Genomic DNA, 15,539 nt, shown 5'->3' with positions numbered 1-15,539 from the left:
TGCTGCCAATAAGATTCACAAGCAGGCTCTTCCTAATTTCTAAACAGCCCCTGTGATGTCAATTATGGGAAAGGTCCTGGAGCAACTCCATTTCAAATCGTGGGCAATTCCACTTAGAAATACAGAAACATAGAAAATAGGTGCAGGAGTAGGCCATTCAGCCCTTCGAGCCTGCACCACCATTCAATAAGATCATGGCTGATCATCACCTCAGTACTCTTTTCCTGCTTTCTCCCCATACCCCTTGATCCCTTTAGCCATAAGGGCCATATCTAATTCCCTCTTGAATATATCCAACGAACTGGCATCAACAACTCTCTGCGGTAAGAGAATTCCACAGGTTAACAACTCTCTGAGTGAAGAAGTTTCTCCTCATCTCGGTCCTAAATGGCTTACCCCTTATCCTTAGACTGTGTCCCCTGGTTCTGGACATCCTCAAACATTGGGAACATTCTTCCTGCATCTCACCTGTCCAGTCCCGTCAGTATTTTATATGTTTCTATGAGATCCCCTCTCATTCTTCTAAACTCCAGTGAATACAGGTCCAGTCGATCCAGTCTCTCCTCATATGTCAGTATTGCCATCCGGGAATCAGTCTGGTGAACCTTCGCTGCACTCCCTCAATAGCAAGAACATCCTTCCTCAGATTAGGAGACCAAAACTGAACACAATATTCCAGGTGAGGCCTCACCAAGGCCCTGTACAACTGCCTGCTCCTATACTCAAATCCCCTAGCTATGAAGGCCAACATGCCATTTGCCTTCTTCACCACCTACTGTACCTGCATGCCAACTTTCAATAACTGATGTACCATGACATTCAGGTCTCGTTGCACCTCCCCTTTTCTTAATCTGCCGCCATTCAGATAATATTCTGTCTACGTGTTTTTGCCACCAAAGTGGATAACCTCACATTTATCCACATTATACTGCATCTGCCATGCATTTGCCCACTCACCCAACCTGTCCAAGTCACCCTGCAGCCTCCAAGCGTCCTCCTCACAGATCACACCGCCACCAAGTTTAGTGTCATCTGCAAACTTGGAGATATTACACTCAATTCCTTCATCTAAATCATTGATGTATATTGTAAATAGCTGGGGTCCCAGCACTGAGCTCTGCGACACCCCACTAGTCACTGCTTGCCATTCTGAAAAGGACCCATTTATCCCGATTCTCTGCTTCCTGTCTGCCAACCATTTCTCTATCCATGTCAATACATTACCCCCAATACAATGTGCTTTAATTTTGCACACCAATCTCTTATGTGGGATCTTGTCAAAAGCCTTTTGAAAGTCCAAATACACCACATCCACTGGTTCTCCCCTGTCCACTCTACTAGTTACCTCCTCAAAAAATTATAGAACTTCAAACCAGCCCAAGGGCAGCTCCAAAGCTGCTCTATCCCAGGAAACCACACTGCAGCCAAGAAACCCGAATCTATCGTTGAAATGGTCTAGCACCTTATGGTACATGTTGGGAAACCAAAGATGAGCTGGTGAATGATTTCAACCAACTCCACCCAATCGCTCCCAGTCAAATGGAGAGCATGTCACAGTTCTATTTGACACTGAGGCCCAAGCTCTCTCTGGAGCTAACACTACTGAAACTGATTTATCTCAAACTTCCTGGGCATGGCATGTCCTCTACATGGCTTGGTGCTGCCTGTTCAACTATTGTTCCTTTCTTTGTTGCATTTTTTTTTTGGGTGGACCCAAGCAATGCTAGGCAGTGTAGCCACTTTTTTCCTATCAATATTTTCCTGAATAATTCAGGAATAATTCTTTGAAGCCAATATATGAATCTTTTTTTGCTGGCAAGTCGAGAAGAAGTATAAGGGACCCCTGATCTGTCAACTTCATTGTACAATGAGATAAAATGCTACAAGTGCCTGACAGTCCTAAATCATTATCTGGAGTAGTGGCACTAGTCAATGCAGAATATTGGGCCCAAGTTTCGGGCCGCGCCTAAAACGGCGCAGCCTGGACCTGGACGCCCGTTTTTCGCGCCAGAGAGTGCGGCTAAAAAAATACTTACCTATTCTCCGGCTCCCTGCAGGTCCTCTGGAGCTGGGCGCGGCGCAGCATGAGCTGTAGGGGGCGGAGCCAGGTCCCTGTGCTGAAAACAGTGCCGGGACCTCTGCACATGTGCGCTACAGTGGGCGCGCATGTGCAGTAGCTCCAGGCGCCCAAAACTGTGGGAGGGGCCCGAAGCACGCAGCCCCTAGCCCTGCATTGACTAGTGCCACTGAATAAGGCTCCTCCCACCCGACCGGACCCGACCTCCGCTCTCTCCCCTCCCCCCCCCCCCCCAACGATGACCTGACCCCCCGGCGACCCGAACTCTGCCCCACCCGACCTCCGCGACTCCCCTTCCCCCGCGACTCCCCTTCCCCCCCCCCACCGGATCTCCGCAACTCCCTTTTCCCACCCCCCCACCCCCCACCCGGATCTCCGCGACTCCCGCCCCCCAACCCGGATCTCCGCGACTCTCCCCCCCCACCCCCTCTCCACCCTCCACCCGGATCTCCGTGACTCCACCCCCCCCCCCTCCCTCCCTCCACCCGGATCACCGCGACTCCCCCCCCCCCCCCTCCCCCCTCCATGACTCTCCCCCCCCCCCGGACCTCCGCGACTCTCCCCCTCCTCCGGACCTCCGCGACTCTCCCCCCCCCGGACCTCCGCGAGACCCGACGCCACCTACCTGTAAATCCAGCCCGAAGTCTTGGGCCCGGCCGTTCAGCCTCCTTCTCTCCCTTCCCTCCCCCCTCCTCTCTCCTTCCCTCCCTCCCTCCCTCCTCTCCTTCCCTCCCTCCCTCCCTCCTCTCCTTCCCTCCCCCCCTCCTCTCCTTCCCTCCCTCCCTCCCTCCTCTCCTTCCCTCCCCCCCTCCTCTCTCCTTCCCTCCCCCTCTCCTCTCTCCTTCCCCCTCTCTTCTCTCCTTCCCTCCCTCCTCCTCTCTCCTTCCCCCCCACCCCCGCTCCTCCTCCTCCCCCCCACCCCCGTTCTCCCCCTCCAACCCCCTTCTCCCCCTCCCCCTCCCACCCCCCTTCTCCCTCTCCCACCCCCCTTCACCCCCTCCCCTCCCACCCCCCTTCTCCCCTCGCTGTCAGAAACACAGACACTGACAGACAGAGAATGAGAGACACACACACACAGACAGACAGAGAGATAGAGACACTGACAGAGACACACTGGGGGAGGCCGTCCCAGCACGCTGTTGGAGGACTCCCGGTGCTGCAGTCGGTAAGTAGAAAATGTTTTATTTATTGTTTTTTTTAATTTTTTAAATTTTTTATTAATTTTTTTTGATTGATTTATTGGTTGATTGATTGATGTATTTATCATTTATTATTGATGATGGCTTTTTATTTGTAAAACTGAAGTGTTTAATGTTTGTAAACTTCCCTTTAAACCGCCCCCCCCCCCCCCCCATTCCCTACGCCTAATTTGTAACCCACGCCTGATTTTCTAAAGTGTAGACAATGTTTTTTTGAACGTACAAAAATCTTCACTTATTCTATTCTAAGTTAGTTTGGAGTAAGTTTTCACTGCCTAAACTTTGAAAACAGGCATAAGTGGCCGGACACGCCCCCTTTTGAAAAAAAAATTCTGTTCCAAAGTGAAACTGTTCTAACTGACTGGAACTGGAGCAAACTAAATGCCGAGAATTCAAATTTCTAAGATACTCCATTCTAAACCAGTTACTCCAAAAAAACAGGAGCAACTCAGGCCGAAACTTGGCCCCATAGAATGGGCAAGAGGACAATAATTAACTCCTGACATAAATTAGCGTCTGCCATCAACTGGAGCAGTGGTATTGGGCAACTTAATTAATTTACTGAAAATATTAAACAACACTAAAACTGTAAAACATGATTTGTTCCAATAGCCTATAAATGGGAAGAAAAGAGAAATATTATTTGTTTAAGTGACTCGTGAACTAATGAATGTGCTTGGGAGAATGTTGTAGGAGTCACATACGCCCTTTGTAGGAGTCTTACAGTTTGGTTAGTTACAGTAAAAGCATTAATTATTTTGAGCTATAACATAGCTCTGCTGGCTATACATACCATAGGGCAGGCTTGATGGAATAGCTTATATATTCCCACTCCTCGATTTTATATGTTTGTACACATACAGTATAACTGTTATATTCCTTTTTGAAAAGTTGAAAAAACAATTACATACCTGGGGTTGTGAATTCTCTTGTGATTCACTCGAAAGCAGCCCGGTAATATTACAAGTCCTACAGCATTAGGTTCTGATTTATATAATCAATTACACCTATGTACTAAGTCATGCGGACTTTGTAAATGGCAATATTTAACAGAAATAATGTACCATGGTTAAAAATAAAAATAGAATGGAAAATTCAACAACTCATAAATAACTGATACCTTTAAGTAAATGTAAGGTAGGAATCCAATTTGATGGTTCACATAATAACCATAAAGTGATTGATCTTTGCTCTCAAGTTAAATCATCTGGACCCCTCAATTTGGGTAACTGCCTTGTAATTTACCATATTAACTATTTATTGAGCATGCTATTACCAATTCCAAGTAAATGCTGCAGTAAAATAGTGCTTTCATAATTAACAGATCTAACTGGAAGCAAAAGTGGACTATTCTGGTTTACCTGGTGAAAATTTGATATCTGATATATTTTCCTTTCTGTGGTGAAAAGACACCATATCCTCCAGGGTATCAGCATTGACTACATGAAAACCTCCATCATTTAACCCTACAGCTAAGGCTTTTCCATCTGGTGAGAAAGCACAACATCTCCCACCTAAAAGAAGGAATGAGAAAGGAGGCATCTTAATATTTTCAAACTAACAAATAAAATAAAATCACTTTATTGCCATATTGCTTTGTACTAATTTCCATTTTTGTACAGAATGAGGCCATCCACTAGTGCAGAGAGATTAGTTTAGTAAACTAGTGATTTCACCAGCTTTGTGCTACTTCCCTCCTGGTTTGTTATATTATGTGGTATCTTTTGGTTATGATGAAGGCAGACAGTATTTTCATTTATACCATGTAGCAGAACTAGAGGGTACAAGTTCAGGGTTGTAAAGAGCAAATTTAGCACACATATCAGGAAGTATACTTATTTACAGAGATGGAATAGGTTTCCCAGGAAAGGTGATTAAGGCCAGGTGTTGGGCTCATTTAAGAGATTGGTAGATACTGTAAGGGTAGGGTTGGTATTTTGGAAGCATAAGATTAAATTATTTGTGCAAATGTCAGGATTGCCCAGAAGGAACTTCTACCTGATCCCACGAAATTGCACGGGAGTTAGCCGAGGCGCTGAAACGGTAACGCTGCGCCTGCTATTTGTGCTCTGGGCCATCGCGCAACCACCGATGACATCATAGTGATGTGTGACAACCCCTTAGCGACCCGCGGCAATCCCTTTTCGCCCATGGCGGTAATTGGCCAGCACCCCACGAGGCTGCCGCGAGCGGTGTCAGCGCCAGCCTCGCGGGTCGCAAAGTGGGCCAACATCCGCTTACGGGGCGGAAGTTAAACGGAAGGTGGGGAGCATCATGCCATTTTTTACTTTTGGCCGACTCACTGGGCGGCCCGTCTTTATCCCCCATTGCGTGCTCTGAGCAGCCATCATGCAGCTTGACACTCCGTTCACACTCGCCCTCATCCTAGTATAATCATACCAACTAACAACACACAAGGGTAGCCACTTGGGTGTTTTATCCAATGTTTATGTAAAGTTTCTGCTAATGTGGTGACAAACATAAAACAATCTTTATTTTCAACACTTCCCAATCTTGGACAGATTTGGATGCACCTTTTGAAATGGTTTAGTGAGTTGTAGTGAATGATGGGACATAACAGTACCCCTTCAATGATGATGAGTGTGAAAGGAATAGCTTGGGCATTGTAGGAATGCTTTATGGCGTTGGTGTGGGGTGGTGCCAACCTGGCGCATCATGTGACAGCCATATGGGTGTATAGCGTAAAGTTAAGTAAATCTGGCCATGATGAGGCTATCCCTGGCCAGCATTGTACTCATTTGCTGATGCCCTGTGCAGCATCAGGTGACTGAGAAGGTTGGTGTTGTTGTTGGTGCTGCTGGTGTGTCTGGTGTTGGGGTTCATCGTGATCCGATTCCGAGGACAAAGGTGAAGCAGTATAAACGGCACCCATGTTGATGGAATAGATGGCAGGTGAGGTAAAGATGACAGAAACATTCTGTCAATGGTGAAAGAGTTCTTCCAACGAGGTTATACTGGATGGAGACTTTGCTGCAAACCATGCAGCCTGCAGAATCTGTGCTGGAAATGGACTGAGAAACAGCTTCTGCCTGAGCAAAGTGATCATCTGTCAGGTGGGAGATTTTGCTGTATATTTCATGCTTTCAAGTAATCAGTTGGAGCAAAGGCCATGAATTTCCACCTCAGATTGACAGACGTGGTTCCCGAGCTGCGTGAATCCCATGGCCATGCAGGGAAATTAAAAAAGTAAGTGAAAAAAGTCTCTAAAATGCCTGTAATAAACCAGATAATCATCTCAATTGGGGTCCCCGCTGCTGCCAGTTCGGTTGGCTCCACGATGACAAACCCACCTGGGGGAAAGGCGCATGGGGGTGGGATGAAAGTGGGTTCCCGACCCGCTGTCAAAAACAACAACTTTCCCACCTGACCCACCACCGATCGTGTCCGCAACCACCCCGGAAAATTCCAGCCTCTGTGTGCCATGCAGAGAGCGCTAGACCAGTTCCTGCTTGGGAAGAAGATCACGTCCTAAAAAAGGTAGTTAAAATACCTGATGCTCTATACATGGTCTATGTGGTCTCCTGGACTATTTTTAATCACCTGAAGGGGTTGAAGAGTAATTTCCCAGATTCTTCTTCCCCCAATTGGCTTTGGCATTTTGTCACCTCTCTTTGGGACATTACGTGACTGATGGTGGAGTAGGTGGGAATATGGACTGGTGGAAATGGGTGCTTAATCATAATGCTTCAGGCATTGCGCTTGTATGGGGCAGGCTTGATGGAATAGCAGGTATTTTCCCGACCGTCGATTCTATATGTTTGTATGTTCGGAAAGAGGCTAAAGGGCCTTCTTCACTGAAGCAACTTGTTGCAACAAGATCACAAGATAATTACAGATGACACATCTAAATTACTCCATCTGGAAAGATCCTGAAGATCCCTAATTCAGCATTCAATTGTTCAAAGGCTTCTTGTCTCTATTGCTCCAAATGGAAGCCTTATCCGTACGTTGATGATCAATCTTTGTGATTCTTGAAACCAGTCCTAAATTTACCCTTCAGTTGTTTGAACCTGTACCCCTTGTTCTAGACTTGTAATTTAGTTTACTGTAATAGTCCAGATTCACCTTATCCATTCCCTTTGCAATCTTGTCAAATTTTTAGCGCATAATACTCCTGTGAAGCGGCTTGGGACGTTTCACTATGTTAAAGGCACTATATAAATATAAGTTGTTGTTGTTGTTGTTGGTATCATTAGATACTTCCTGAAGCTGGCAGTGACATCAGCCGGCGCCATCCTCATTTTTACCCCGCAGAGTGCAAAGGGATCGGTGTGGGGCGGTGAAGGGCCGGCGCACACGGCGATGATGTCATTACTGTGCGTGCGCCAGCCTGGGACGCAAATCGCGGGAAGCGGCGCTACCAACACAATGCCCTCCAAACCTCCAGGGCATTCCCCGGAGCTGCTATCGACCCCTTCCCCCAGGCCATAACCTCGTTGCACCCCATTAGCACCCCCCAGAGGCGCTAATGGGCTATAAAACAGGACAATTTCTCCCCCAATGTTTTTTTTTCAAACTTACCCTGAGGTTCTTGCAAAAAAGTGATTGATTTGGCTGTTCTCCCCTTTTCTCTCTCCTCTCCCACATTCTTCCCCTTTATCTACACTCATCCTCCTCATTCACCCTCACCTCTCCTTCTCCCATCCCAGATTGGAAAACTGCAAATGTAATGCCCCTATTTAAAAAAGGAGGGAGACAGAAAGCAGGAAACTATAGACCAGTTAGCCTAACATCTGTCATTTGGAAAATGCTGGAGTCCATTATTAAGGAAGCAGTAGCAGAACATTTGGAAAATCATAATGCAGTCAAGCAGAATCAGCATTGTTTTATGAAAGGGAAATTATGTTTGACAAATTTGCTGGAGTTCAATGAGGATGCAATGAGCAGAGTGGATAAGGGGGAACCAGTGGATGGGGTGTAATATAATTTCCAGAAAGCATTCGATAAGGTGCCACATAAAAGGTTACTGCACAAGATAAGAGCTCATGGGGTTGGGGGTAATATATTAGCATGGATAGAGGATTGGCTAACGAACAAAAAACAGATTGTTGGGATAAATGGGTCATTTTCCGGTTGGCAAACGGTAACTAGTGGGATGCCACAGGGATCAGTGCTGGGGCCTCAACTATTTACAATCTATATTAGTGACTTGGATGAAGGGACCGAGTGTAATGTAGCCAATTTTGCTGATGATAACAAAATGGGTGGGAATGCAAGTTGTGAGGAGGACACAAAGAAACTGCAAAGGGATATAGACAGGCTAAGTGAGTGGGCAAACATTTGGCAGATGGAGCATAATGTGGGAAAGTGTGAGGTTATCCAAACTGACAGGAAAAATAAAAATACAAATTATAATTTAAATGGAGAGAGATTGCAAAATGCTGCAGTACGGAGGGACCTGGGGGTCCTTGCGCATGAAACACAAAATGTTAGTATGCAGGAACAGCAAGTAATCAGGAAGGCAAATGGAATGTTGGCCTTTATTGCAAAGCGGGTGGAGTATAAAAGCAGAGAAGTCTTGCTACAAATGTACGGGATATTGGTGAGACCACACCTAGAGTACTGCGTACAGTTTTGGTCTCATTTAAGGAGGGATATTCTTGCATTGGAGGCAGTTCAGAGAAGGTTCACTAGGTTGATTCCTGAAATGAAGGGGTTGACTTATGAAGAAAGGTTGAACACGTTGGGCCTATGTTCATTGGAGTTTAGAAGAATGAGAAGTGATATTATTGAAACATTTAAGATACTCAGGGGGCTCGACAAGGTAGATGTAGAGAGGATATTTCCACTTGTGGGGGAATCTAGAACTAGGGGACATAGTTTAAGAATAAAGGGTCGCCCATTTAGAACTGAGATGAGGAGGAATTTTTTCCTCTCAGAGGGTCATAAATCTGTGGAATTCCCTGCCCCGGAGAGCTGTGGAGGTCATTGAATATATTTAAGGTGGAGATAGACAGATTTTTGAATGATAACGGAGTGAAGGGTTATGGAGAGCAGGCAGGGAAGTGGAGCTGAGCCCAAGATTTTGGGGTGGCGGGCAGTGACTAGTGGGGTACCACAGGGATCAGTGCTTTGGCCCCAGCTATTCACAATATATATATAAATGATTTGGATGAGGGAACCAAATGTAATATTTCCAAGTTTGCTGATGACACAAAACTAGGTGGGATTGTGAATTGTGAGGAGGATGCAAAGACGCTGCAAGGTGATTTAAATAGGTCGAGTCAGTGGGCAAACACATGGCAGATGCAGTATAACGTGAATAAATGTGAAGTTATCCACTTTGGTAGGAAAAACATACGGACAAAATATTAATTAAATGGTGATGACTTGGGAAGTGTCGATGTAGAGGGACCTGGGTGTCCTTGTACACCAGTTGAAAGCAAACATGCAGGTGCAGCAAGCAGTTAGGAAGGCAAATGGTATGTTGGCCTTCATTGCAAGAGGATTTGAGTATAGGAGCAAGGATGTCTTACCACAGTTATATAGGGCCTTGGTGAGACCGCACCTGGAGCATTATGTGCAATTTTGGTCGTCTTATCTAAGAAAGGATATACTTGCCATAGAGGGAGTGGAGCAAAGGTTCACCAGGCTGATTCCTGGGATGACAGGACTGTCGTATGAGGAGAGATTGGGTCGACTAGGCCTGCATTCACTAGAGTTTAGAAGAATGAGAGGCGATCTCATTGAAATGTATAAAATTCTGACTGGGTTGTGTTGTGTATGGAGAAAGAGTCAGACTGAACACTGTGAGCTCAAAGTAAAGTGTGACCTTAGTCTTTTATTGCAGGTCTCCAGAGCGCCTCTCCAACCTGTGAGGCCTCCTTAAATACCTGTGCTCCCAAGGGATTGTGGGATCCCTTGGGACTCCAGGGGATGAGCCCACTGGTGGCTGCACAGAGTAAATACAAATTTACATATATAACAGGTTGGATAGACTGGATGCGGGGAGGATGTTTCCCCTGGCTGGGAAGTCTAGAACAAGGAGTCACAGTCTCAGGATACGGGGTAGGAAATTTAGGACCGAAATTAGGAGAAATGTTTTCACTGAAAAGATGATGGACCTGTGGAATTCTCTACCACAGAAGGCTGTGGAGGCCAAGTCACTGAATATAATAAGAGGGAGATAGATAGATTTTTAGAAACAAAGGTCATCAAGGGGTATGGGAAAAAAGTGGGAATATGGTGTGGAGATAGAGGATCAGCCATGATCATATTGAATGGCGGTGCAGACTCGAAGGGCCGAATGGCCTACTACTGCTCCTATTTCTTATGTTCTTATGCAGCGTGTTCCAATTATTGCCCCCAACCATCCAACCCTGCTTGAGTTCTATTGCATTTGGTCTTAACTCCACAGGGTAGAAATTGGTTCAAGCACATTTTCGGGTGCCGAATGGGCACCGTACTCGGAGCACACATCCGATCACATGGACACAACTAAGGCCTCAAATTGATTCCCCTTAGTAATTGAAACAAAATAGGTGGGCTGACAGTGCCACACACGCTGCTCATTGGCAGCTTGCCTAATGGGGACATCGATATTGCACATTGCAGATGCCAATTATAGGCATCTTGCACCTCTTAAAGGGAAGTGCTCTTTGGCTACAGGCAACTATAACTGAGAATTCTGGACAATGGCAGGCACAGGACAAGCTGCAAGGGCCTGGGGTCTTCTGACTGTGTATTGGTGGAGAAGGCCGGCAGGGGGAGGGCCATCTTCTATCCACCATATGGCAGAAAGATATCAAGGCAAGCTGTCTGGCCCAAATGGGCAGAGATGGCAGATATCAAGGCAAGCTGTCTGGCCCAAATGGGCAGAGATGGCAGAGTCATCTCTATGCCAGGGCCAGATGTATCACCCTCATGACATGGCTGCAGTGTAGCAAAAAGTTCAATGATAAGGATATCACAAGGATAGCTAAAGTAAGCTAAACTCATATAACTCATTATGACAACAACACAATGGGGTAGAAATTCCGACGTCCCGGGCCCGTACGAAGTTTTACGGACCCGGAAAGGCATCGGAAAAGCCGGTTTTCAGCGGCTATGTGCTTGACAGATCATAGACATCTCAGGAGCGAGAAAATTTGTACGGGCAAGATTGCGGGACTTACGCATATCTTGCCCGGCAAATGTCCTCAAAACTCTTGCGCCTGATAAAAGCCGGCGCATATCCTACTCTTATAGGAGTAAGAGTTTAAAAACCTATTAAAAAATGATTAAAATAAAATTTTTAAAAACATATTTATGTTAAACCCAGCCCACTCAAGTAATGTTATTTTAAACCCTAAGCCTAACTTTTTTTTTAAAAATCGGCAAAATTTTTTTTCTTTAAAAAAACACGTATAACAACTTTAATTTCTATTAGTGTATTGTGTGAGGTGTTTTTTTAAAATGTTTTATGTAATGTTTGTGCGTTTTGTGGTTTTTCTCATTCATAGCTGCAGTGTAGGCCTGCAATGTTGGCCTTCATTGCAAGAGGGATGGAGTACAAAAGCAGGGAGGTCCTGCTGCAACTGTACAGAGTATTGGTGAGGCCACACCTGGAGTACTGCGTGCAGTTTTGGTCACCTTACTTAAGGAAGGATATACTAGCTTTGGAGGGGGTACAGAGACGATTCATTAGACTGATTCCGGAGATGAGGGGGTTACCTTATGATGAAAGATTGAGTAGACTGGGTCTTTACTCGTTGGAGTTCAGAAGGATGAGGGGTGATCTTATTAGAAACATTTAAAATAATGAAAGGGATAGACAAGATAGAGGCAGAGAGGTTGTTTCCACTGGTCGGGGAGACTAGAACTAGGGGGCACAGCCTCAAAATACGAGGGAGCCACTTTAAAACCGAGTTGAGAAGGAATTTCTTCTCCCAGAGGGTTGTGAATCTATGGAATTCTCTGCCCAAGGAAGCAGTTGAGGCTAGCTCATTGAATGTATTCAAATCACAGATAGATAGATTTTTAACCAATAAGGGAATTAAGGGTTATGGGGAGCGGGCGGATAAGTGGAGCTGAGTCCACGGCCAGATCAGCCATGATCATGTTGAATGGCGGAGCAGGCTCGAGGGGCTAGATGGCCTACTCCTGTGCCTAATTCTTATGTTCTTATATTCTTATAGTAATAGGAGATTCGTAACTTACGAATCTCCTATTACTACCATGAACGAGAAAATACTTACCTGTGATTGGGTGTCCAGGCCCACGTAACTCCTGCGGATGTCCCGACATGAACGCGCTGCGACGCGCAGTCACGAGAGGCCTCTGGACCAGGATCTCGAACGGACGCAGTAGCTTCAGGTAAGTGCGCATTTTATGTCCATTATTGAGTGCTTTGCCCGCGGGAAGTCCTCCAGAGGAATTTCTGCTCCAATATCTCTCATTACTCTCTGCTTAGCATTGCAATGCCTGTTGCCCCAATACTCACAGCCCTCCCCTCCCCCGATTACTAGCACTCTCCTGCAATTACTGCGGCACACTTCATTCCACCTCCTTCTGCTCCTACTACAGCACTCTGCAACTGCTACTCTCCTCACTATTACTTCCTTTGCGTCCTCATACCTCTGCCATCTTTCACACATCAGCAACACTATTTTACCCTGACATTCACGTCCTCAAAACTTCTCAGTACACTCACTTCTTTCTTGCAAGGCAAGCTCGCACATAATAACAGGCAAGTACATGAGGAGGACCATGCTTCATCCTTATGCTGTCATCACTTGACGAACAGGTTATGCACACTGTGGGCAGGGGATGTGTCAGGAGCATGATGTTTGGCAAGGTTTGAGGACAAGTCCTGCAGGGTTTTAAACTATCTTCCCCTCATTAATTAAATCTCATCCTTACACATTATGCATGACAAGTTGCTGCTGCTTTCAGAAGCCACTCATCTGTCTCGGCTTATCTGTGTCACTAAATGGTAACCCTTGTCCCTTTCTTCTATTTCAGATCCAGAAGCTCCACGCAGCCCTCGGAGCAGAAGAACAAAAGGACCGTAGAATAGGAAGCATCACATGACCTTACATAGTGGCATTGGCTCCATGAATGGCGGAACAGGCTCGAAAGGCCGAATGGTCTACTCCTGCTCCTATTATGTTCTTATATTCCATGGGAATGACAGCACATCTATTTTCCCACAAGTTTCTCAACTAATGCGCTTGTTGCTGCTAGACAGCCAGCTGGGTCAAACTAACCCAGTCGAAGTCAAGTCCCGGCAGTCTGCAGCTGGGTCCTCAATGGTTGCCTAGCATGGCCATCTGAAGTGCCCTTAGCACAGGTTCAGCAGCCTTCAACCTCCCAAGCTGTAGCCACTATGGAACCACCTCATAGGAGCACTAGAATAAGTCTTTCAGAGGGATGTAAATCAATGTAATTCTCTGCCCCAGAGAGCTGTGGAAGCTGGGTCATTGACTATATTTAAGGTGGAGATAGACAGATTTTTGAGCGATAAGGGAATAAAGGGTTGTGGGGAGCAGTCAGGGAAGTGTAGCTCAATCCATGATCAGATCAGCCATGATCTTATTAAATGGCGGAGCAGGGTCAGGTGGTCTACTCCTGCTCCTATTTCTTATGTTCTAACCAAGCACCCAAAATAGGCACTAGAGCTTTGCAACAGCGTGATTTTTAGATAGGAATCAGTCATGTAACCATGTCAAATCAAGAATGGAGTATTTTGGAGTAGTGGAATAAAATGTTTTATTGTGATACAGCTGTTGGTCTTCATAATCTTAGTGATGGAATAGCAACATCTATGAACTTGTACGGTATGAGGGCATTGATATGGTGAAGCAGTGTTGATGCTCTGGGGAGGGGAGAGATGGTTCAGGAGAATCTCTCCTCAATAGTTTGCTACCTTACAGCTCTGGTAGCTCGCAGTACTGCAGGGCTGCGCTGATCTGCGTCTTCTGGTTACCCACCCCTTCTTCGTCTTCCTGCTCCACCTCTTCCTTCTCAAATAGCTGCAAGGCAAATCCTCATTGTATAACAGGATTGTGCAGCTTGCAGCAAATGATTATCAATCTTGACACTTGCTTTGCGTTATATTGAAGTATTCCTCCCAAGCTGTCCAGACAGCAGAACCTTTGTTTCAGAATGCTAATAGTTTGTTTAATCAGAACCACTGTTCCCCCCAGCATCCAGCCTGCCACCTGATGGCCTGTATTGGCACAGTATGAAAGCATCATGACTACTGCCAGTAAACTGAGCACAGACTTGCATGACTCACTCCCATGATCACAAACAAGTTGAACATCGAGTGAATGAAAGCCCGCCTGTTGAGAAACAGTGCAGGTTTGTGATGGGGAGCACGTAGGGCTGTGTGTGTGCAGTCTACGATGCTCTGTGCTTGCGGAAATCCAGCAATGCTCACAAATCCTAGTACTATTTTTCCTGCTTGTCAGCCTCCATGGGAAAGGTAATGAACTGTTGACGCTTTTCAAACAGTGCATCAGTGACCTGCTGGATGGCCACCTGCACAGGAAATTAACTGATATTGCTGATGTCACCAAAAGCAGTTTGGAAGCAGCCAGAGGCTAAAAAGGTTTAGAGCCATGTTGACCTTCACTGCCATAGGCAATGCCTTGGTGTTGGGTTAAAAATTCTTGTTCCAACAAGTGGCATACGTAAGTGACTGTCTCCTTGTTGAAATGCAGCCATATTACACACCACTCCTCTGAGTTTAAAAAAAAATTATTCGTTTCGGGATGTGCGTGTCGCTGGCAAGGTCAGCATTTAATGCCCATCCCTAATTGCCCTTGAAAAGGTGAGGGTGAGCCGCCTTCTTGAACTGCTGCAGTCCTTGTGGTGAAGGTATTCCCACAGTGCTGTTAGGGAGGGAGTTCCAGGATTTTGACCCAGCGACAATGAAGGAACAGCGATATATTTCCAAATCAGGATGGCGTGTGACTTGCAGGAGATGGTGTTTCATGCACCTGCTGTCCTTGTTCTTCTAGGTGGTAGAGGTCATGGGGTTTTGGAGCTGCTGCTGAAGAAAGGTTCAGGTAGGATATTCTGTTTCTGAATACCCACATGCTGTAATGCCTCCTGCGCCCTTGCCTCCATCACCCTCTTCTTGCAGCCATTGTAAGTCTTTGTTGCCTTCCTTGATGCTGCTACTTCTCCTAATTTGGGAGCCTCAGTGATAAGCCAGCAGTATTCAGCAATTGAGAACAAGGAAATCAGGTGAAAATACGGCTTGTGAAAGTTGCTTGCCGACTGTTCCTACCATGATTTGCTGGCCGATTGAGAAA

The 15,539-nt window shown here is 46.0% G+C and overlaps 1 protein-coding gene across 9 annotated transcripts in view; it reads right to left on the bottom strand.

Moving 5' to 3' along the window:
- Positions 1–15,539, bottom strand: part of LOC139273131 (echinoderm microtubule-associated protein-like 6) — an 816,712-nt gene that overhangs the window by 349,905 nt on the left and 451,268 nt on the right. For all 9 annotated transcript variants that reach the window (XM_070889552.1, XM_070889554.1, XM_070889555.1 and 6 more), the window contains one exon: positions 4,638–4,790. In XM_070889552.1, coding sequence (XP_070745653.1) covers positions 4,638–4,790 — 153 coding nt within the window. The remainder of the gene's footprint in view (positions 1–4,637; positions 4,791–15,539) is intronic.

The sequence above is a fragment of the Pristiophorus japonicus genome, chromosome 9 (assembly GCF_044704955.1).
Source record: "Pristiophorus japonicus isolate sPriJap1 chromosome 9, sPriJap1.hap1, whole genome shotgun sequence".
NCBI classification, from domain to species: Eukaryota; Metazoa; Chordata; class Chondrichthyes; family Pristiophoridae; genus Pristiophorus; species Pristiophorus japonicus.
This window is presented reverse-complemented; position numbering and strand designations above follow the sequence as displayed.